The sequence below is a fragment of the Gymnoscopelus microlampas genome (assembly GCF_963454915.1).
Source record: "Gymnoscopelus microlampas genome assembly, chromosome: 4".
Classification (NCBI taxonomy): domain Eukaryota; kingdom Metazoa; phylum Chordata; class Actinopteri; order Myctophiformes; family Myctophidae; genus Gymnoscopelus; species Gymnoscopelus microlampas.
The window spans coordinates 39,041,668-39,049,737 of NC_139941.1; the positions used below are offsets into that span (position 1 = coordinate 39,041,668).

General features: G+C 42.5%; 1 protein-coding gene across 1 annotated transcript; it reads right to left on the reverse strand.

The window, feature by feature from the left end:
- Nucleotides 1-1,404: 1,404 nt before the first annotated feature.
- On the reverse strand, nucleotides 1,405-7,628 carry adra1aa (adrenoceptor alpha 1Aa; the record flags this gene model as incomplete). Its single annotated transcript, XM_084054463.1, has 2 exons — nucleotides 1,405-1,958; nucleotides 6,731-7,628. The coding sequence occupies 2 exons, from the start codon at nucleotides 7,626-7,628 to the stop codon at nucleotides 1,405-1,407; spliced, it is 1,452 nt and encodes a 483-aa protein (XP_083910589.1).
- Between the last annotated feature and the right edge of the window lie 442 nt (nucleotides 7,629-8,070).

Here is an 8,070-nt window from a genome sequence, read left to right on the forward strand (position 1 = left end):
CTTTTCAGAAAAAAACAAATAAATAAAAGAATAAATATATTGTGTAAATAGCAGATACAGAGCAGCTATTTTCGCATGACACCAACGTACGACAAAGAGTGGTTAAACTCTACATACTGTACAGATTGGTCACAATACTTAAAGGGATTTTGGCTTAAAAAATATATATACCGGCATCTTTTCTCTCTCAAACTCCAACAGTGACTGCATCGTGCCACAGAAGATGAAATAGCGTCAAGAAAATCGATTACTGCTATCAGCAGTGAAATTGCTCTCTTGCCCTTCCGAGTCTTATCGTAAACAGAACACACTGTCAGCTATATGCACATTTGTACCCATACTAATTAGTTACACAGCCACATGGGATGGTTAAAACAGACCCTGTGTTTTGGGAAATACTGCCTACACAAACATTCTCTTCATGTCTGTGCTTTACTGCTTGCATGACAGTGAGAGTGCATCTGAAGGACAAAAAAATAAACACAATTCTGTAATAAATAATTCTGCCTTGGGAGGGGAAAAAACCTTGAGACCTGGTGTGATGGAACTTGTCATCTCTAAATCTGATGGTAGGTTTTTAAGAGGCTTGTGGGGCCAGTCAGGATTGAGGTCAGAAACCACAAATAAAAGTCATTTACAATTCTACAGTATATTAATACTTCCATCTGGCAGTGTTGTTATGAGGAAAGTGAATGTGTGGGAATGTTGAAAATGAACTTGAGTCTTTAAAAGGAACATTTACTTAGTGGATAAAAAGATGTATAGGTTAACAAATGTCTATGTATTCCCAAGTCAACAATATGGCAACGTTTTTTATTGTAAAGTGACAATGAAGAATGCTGCTAACCGCCTGGGTTACTGCTGTAGACACAGTGGTGGCGGCGAGATAACTTTTTGCAGTGACCAAAAAGCTTACAATAGGAAAAGTGCTGGGCAATGCAGAGATGAGAATGACAAACATTCTTTGACATTTGTTGAAATCAAGCAGCATATAAAAATAATGTCCTTATTTACATGAGTCTGTATATTTGTAAATTTCCTCTGTAGCACAAAACTTGTAAACATGACAAACATTTTGGTCCAGCACAGGGAATGGCTCCTCAACGCACAAAATTAGACTTCTTATTAGCCTTAGTTAGACTTCACTTCTTACTAGCCTACAAAATATCTCCAAAAACAGATGCTTATGGAATTCATTAACAGTTTAGCCACTGTAAAAGTGAAGTCTCCCCAATTATGACTTGTGAGAACATCATGAGAATGATAGTGACTGGTCTCATAAGTGAGTTCATTTGCATTAGCCTTGTTAACAGAGCAAAGACATTTAATTCTCCATCCCCTCTATTTTCTATAAATAGTCCAGGACCTTGAGGGTGGAACATGGCTGAAGAGGGATTACAGTGGTTAAACAGGCTCCCCATTTTCACACAGGGATAGCTGGTGGATTTTAATGGTGGGAAGCCTTCCGGAGGACGTGGGCGCGACATGGTTCGATTCTTGCGAGGGAGCGTCCTCACTGTGAATGCAGAAGCAAGTTCTCTGGAGGCTCTTACTGCATAGTTTGGCCATTTTAGCCCTGCCAGTCGTTGGTGCGTCTGAGTCAGCTCTTGGGCCCCCAGAAAACATCCTCCAGTCTCTTATGTCCCTGGAGGAGGGGGTTCTGGACAGGCCAACCGAGGAGGAGGGGCTGAGTCGAGAGGGGTCCCCTCCGCAGTCCAAGGCAAGAGTGAGGGATTGCCCATGCCCCTGACCCTGGTTAAGCCCTGCGCTAAAATGATGGTGTTGTGGTTTGGGAGTTGTTCTCAGACAGCGTACTCCCAGCAGACTGCGGAAAGCCTTCTTAAACTCCAAGTTAGAGCAGGGGTAAATTATAGGATTGATGCAGCTGTTGAAGTAGCCAAGCCAGAAAGTTATCTTGAAGACAGTGTCTGAAGGTCTGTATGCAGGGAACATGGAGCCTGCAGGGACATTAGACACAAACCAATCAGATGGATGATAGATACTAAAGCCTGAGTTATACTTGGTTGTGCACTGTGTCGGCCGCCAAAAATAGCTGATCTTGTACAGTAAAACGGCTATTTTCAGTATGCAACAACACAGGCACACAACTAATTACAAATCACCCTTCACACCAACACTATTAACAGTAAAATCTAAACCCTGAACTGAATCCCTGGGCTGTACAGTGTTTGTTAGAATGAATAAATCACAAAATGTATATTCAGTGCTATGGCAATTTGAAATAAAGTCTTATTACCCCAATTTGGTGCTGAGCTAATGATAAACAAACTGAAAACACCAGTCATCATCACAGTCGTTAAGATCCACTTGAGCTGCTTTAATTGTTTTATGCAGTTTCAATTCGAGGATCGCTACCAACTTCAAGGTTAATAGCTTCATTAAAATTGCATTCATAAATTGCATTTTTTTAAGGAAGGCAACACATGGACAGACTGTGAGCAGGGCCCTTAATGAAGCAGCGGACAGAATGGTTTAACAGGCCCATTACATGCAGGCCTGGTTGTCACTGTAAATGTAGGTGACTCCTCACAGATCTGGCGTCTGCCAGTGGTACATAAAAAATAATTAAATGGTTGACTTCTTGGAGAAGCACTGCAACTAAGCATCTATCTTCAAATATATAACCGAGGGAGCTTTCTTGTTAAACCGTTTATATAGGACATGCTGTTCCAAGACAGTTTAAAGTGGGGCTTTTAGAAAAATGAGACAGTGATGTGGAGATGGCTCCACAAGAGAGAGTTATTAGACTCACTGTACTACTCATCCATTTGAACCCCTGCTATGTCAAAAACAACAGTCGTATTATTGGCTATGGGTTATTCCGACGTCCCGTTGGTCCGACTGGCCCCATTGTAACCCTAATCCCTAACCCTAACCTCACACTAACCTAACGTTTGTCTGACTATTGGGACGTCTGAATAATGGGAGGTCGGAATTGTGAGCAGACGCCATTGGCTCCACATTTGATTGATTCAGCTTTTATCATGTTCTAAAAAGCAGGGCTTTGATTGCAGTTGTTGAGATGAATGTGTAATCATATAACATTATTACAAAAGCCATAAAAAAGTGAGAAACGGAACACATTCTCTCCTAGATAGCAAGCATCACACTACAAGAACAAGTTATAAAATAGGGGAGGGTTGACCAACCAAGCACATTGTGAATACAGCATGCGGTGGACACACTGTATAGCCCCTGAAGTGCATACACTACAGTCTGAAATAGAGATGCACCCTCAAAACTAAATCTCGGCAAGGTGCATTCAACAGAAAAGATTGCACATTCCATCATGTTCTAATTCAAACATCACTGTGACGGCCAGCCGTATTTATTTTGTATTTAAATCATTTCATATTTAGATTAGTATTTGTATCTTTATTACTTTGTGTTGCTTTTGTATTCTGTATTCCTGCTTCTGCCATGTTGAGAGGTGGAGTTAGTGTGGTGGAGAGCTGATTGCCACATTGCCTGACAGCTGTGGCAAATTGACATTGAGTCTGTGAGGGGAATTGGTCCCTGTTGATGCTTTGGTGACTCCATTAATGTAGCCTGGCATGGCCAGACTAATGCCCTGGCCACTGATTGACCGGCGTTGACCCTGGCTGCTCCCTACAAAACCCTCACTTTGACTAGAGTATTGGGAGAACTGTCACCTTCGTCAGCGGAGACTCAATTCATCCGTCCTCCCACAAACGTTCCTTTATTAAACTTCGTCTCACTTTTGACGGTCTTTGGTAGCTTCATGCCAAGGCTCTCCGAAAGCCCTTAGAAAGACTATGTGGCCAACTCTGATTCTGTTTGTTCTTTCAGTCCGTGTTTGTTTTGCTTAGGTTAGGCTTATGTTTAGGTTTTGTTTTAGTTATCTAGGTTTCCTTAGTTTGTGTACATTTTGTTGTCCTTTTCCATTTTATGTTGCGTCCCTTACCCCTAGACTAGAGGACGTAACAATTACCATCAATGTTTCGTACCTTCATCAGGGTTGATCAAGGCACAACGTGCATAAACATTAGTTGTGATGCTTTATCAAAATATAGGAACATGATGGAGTCTGGACTTGAGTTCTTTCTTTCTTGTTATCTACTGTAAAATGTCTGTTCAATAACTGAATATTCTACAATGGTACTATTCACAGCCTCATGAACACACTGCCAAATTGATTTGCTTTGCGCTACCCCACAAGGTCTTTGTAAAGGACTTCTAAAGGCCTATTCATACTCGACGTAAGACCCTTAAGTAAGCATAAGGAACGGAGGGGGAGACCAAAAAGGGGAGGGGGGATGGGGGGGTTTGTCCGTCGATTATGTCATCCGTCAGGTTAAGCTCTGAGCTCAACCTGACGTACCTGACGTACGTTCACTGCTTCCCTCTGGAGGATGAATAGCCTCTTGGCCCTAATCACGCATAAGAAACGTGTCAAACTATGAATGCACTGAATGCACTGACGTAAAGAACGTACCAGTCCCTCACCCCCGACGTACGTTAATACCCATCTCCGTCTAGTATGTACGCCACTTAAAATGTCAAGGATAGACAAGCCATTCTCTCAAAACAAACATGGAAAAGGACATGCTTACTTAGACTTTTGACCTGATCATATTACTTCAATGTCTTTCTTAACGAGAATGTACATTTTACATTGAGATGTGCAATATTTCCAAACTGAAACACTGCTTGGTGATCTAAAACTAACCCTTTGTATTAAGATCTTGGTTCATTGCAAGGGAGGCCACCACTGGTAAGGAATAGGATACATGACCCCAGCATGAACATGGAAAGCCCTCATTTAAACTCTACTCGCTATATTTACTCTATCAACACAGTGAATAGGGCATTCCGGGGTGTGAAGGGATTGTATATGTAACTATAGAGGGATGTGAAAGGCAAAGTTCCCATTGCCTTATGTACATCGGATAATCTAATGTGATTCCCAAGGGCATTGTGAGAGCTCAAAAGAGATACAAAATAAATGTATCTGATTCGTATTCCTTTCCCACATTCCCTCCATGCATAAAGGGAGTGCATATCTGGCACACTGAGTGACGTCTGGCTGTGACTGTGACCGTCCTTGAGGGCCAAAAAAAAACTAAGCCATAAAAGTGAAATGATGACTTCATCTACCATTCTAGTGACGTCACATTGATAAAGTGAGCAGCTAAGTGAAAGGGAGTGAACAACCCCAATTTGGGGAAATTCAGAGGGAAAAAAACCCATATCCTCTCTCTGTATTCAAGTGTGGATATTAAATATGAGTAATGCGCAATGTGCTCAGCACCAACTAACACATTTTCTGCAGTGTTGTCTACCGCTGCCTTTTGCTGACAGAGAAAGAACAGTGGCTCTGAGAGATATAACCTATCTAATAGAGTTGTATTAATGGCAGCTACCCATGGAGCCTGTTTTACAGCTACTCAATAAATGGTCATTAATACTGAATAGTGAGCTTGTAGACCTGCTATTTTCAGAGCGTGACGCCATCATACGACAAAGTACAAGTCGGGCTTCAGGCACAAGGCTGAATCTGAATAGCACTAACCTCTCTATGCACTCCTTGAAAAGTATTCAATTAATATTATCACACATTCATGAGCACTTCTGGCAGTCCGGCAGTGCGAGAATCAATCGTTTCTGTAATGAATGAATGTACTGTAGATGTGAGATAACATTCTTAAAAGCAACTGTGCTCTAACGCATGGAAATGTTCCCACTTTATGAAACACTCAATTAACTTAAAGGTTATGGAGCTCCTATATACTTAGTAGTACGATGAATAGTTAAAATAGCCGATCTACAAGCTTCGGGAGCTTGTAGATCTACTGTAACATTTGCACACACAAAAAAAGATAAGAAAATAAGAAATACATTTTGAAATTGTTTGAAAGACATGCCAGGTTAATGTTGTTAAAGCAGATATCTAGCACATCCTAATCCTTATGTAAAAGGATGATATCAGAATTCCAAAAATACATTTGATTAGTCAGTAGTTCCACCTGTAGACATCTGTGTTGAAATTACACAACACCTACCTCCTATTGCTGTTGGGCACTGTTTCCTGGCACGGAATGTGTCTTTGGGGAATGACTACGCACGACAGTATCATGATCCGTCTGTGTCGTGACAGTAATGGCAATGAGTCTGTGTTACCTTGTATGATATAAATCTATTAATTTTCTAAGCCTGGGATCTAGACTGATTCACTGGATTCACATTTTAGCATTTTTTTCCTGACCTTTTAATAAACAAAATTTTAAATTTAAATTTTATTATGCTTTAGTAAATTGTGTCACAAATGTTTCTATGCACGAAACAATCCTGCCAGCGCAGTCTGCCCAGAATAAATACTGTCTATAAATACATTTACAAGGACTTCATAAAAATAAAATAAAAAAGTGTTAATTTAACTCAAAAGAGTCATTAAACTAGAGCAGTACCTGTTGGCAGAGTACTTGCAGGCTAGTCTATGACATCAGTACTGTGATATTGGGCTATAATAAAGCTTATATATAAACAGCTATAATAAAACAATAATTGACTTGAATACTGTGACATCTGTCATCTCCATATTTGGGCATAAAACTGAGACAGGAACACACACAGACAGACAGACAGACAGATACACAGTTAAACAGACAGAGATTCCTGGAATCAATACTGTAGATAGATTAACAATGAGGAGTTAACAGTACAAGAAGATCTTGATGTAAATACTCACCAATGGGCAGCACCAGGAAGAAGGGCAGCCAGCACAGCACAAAGCATCCGACCACGATACCTAAGGTCTTCGCAGCTTTCATTTCCCGTGAGAACTTGAGCAGGCGCAGGGCAAAGTGCGTGCGGCTGCGCAGGGCCTCGTCCTCAGACATGGCAGTGTTGCCCCGGTGGATCCTTAACGTCACACACTCTGAGTCAGACTTCTCTATCTTTTGACCCTCCTTGAGACCCCGGCTCTCCCTGTGAGCCACCACATAGACCCGACAGTACATGACCAGGATGATGGTCAGAGGGAGGTAGAAGGAGCCCACGGCAGAGAAGATGGCGTAGCCCGGCTCCTCTGTGATCATGCAGACGGACTCGTCCTCGGGCGCCGGCTGCTTCCAGCCGAACAAGGGGCCGATGGATATGACGACCGACAGCACCCACAGCACCACCACCGCCAGCAGCGCCCTGCCCTCCGTCACTATGGTGGGATAGCGCAGCGGGTAGCTGACGCCGATGTAGCGATCTATGGAGATGGCGCACAGGCTCATGATGGAGGCCGTGCAGCACAGCACGTCCACGGCCGCCCACACGTCGCAAAACGGACGTCCAAACACCCACCGATCCAGGATCTCGAACGTAGCAGAGAAGGGCAGCACAATGGAGCTCAGGAGCAGGTCTGCCACCGCCAGGTTGACGATGAAGAAGTGCGTGACTGTCTGGAGGTGTCTGTGGCATACCACCGAGAGGATGACCAGGATGTTCCCCACGACTCCAAACAAGATGAAGACGCCCAGCACTATAGCCAGCGATACAGCCTTAACCACGTTGAGTTCTGGGACCAACTCCTGGCTACAGTTGGAGCAGTTCTGAGACGGGAGGTCAGGGGTCATGTTTTCAAGCACAGGAAGCATTTGTTCCGAAAACAGGCGTTATGTGAGACCTGCACCTTTTTAAAGTTCAACGCGGACATCAGTGCACTCCAAAAGCCATTAGAATAATGATCACATTAAGTCTGTCTTGTCAAAACATGGTTTGACTGATGAGGCCTCTGTCTAATGAGCTGCTGCATCGGGAATGTATGAATAAAAAGAAAACAACAGGATGTATGAGGAAAACATAACGCGTGCAGAGCAAGCCTAGCATCAGATAGCCTAATCAATCTTGAAAATGTCACTAAGGCAAGTTAGTGCAGTTATTATGCAGCTGGAGGAAAAACTCTCTTGGATCTGGAGTATTTTTAATAGTATATATAGGGGAAAAGAACTGTATGTAACCAGGATAAAAAATACTAACACTAGTGTAAAGTCAGGGGCCAAACTGGAAGTCCTTTCCCATATCTTCCTTTAAAACAAA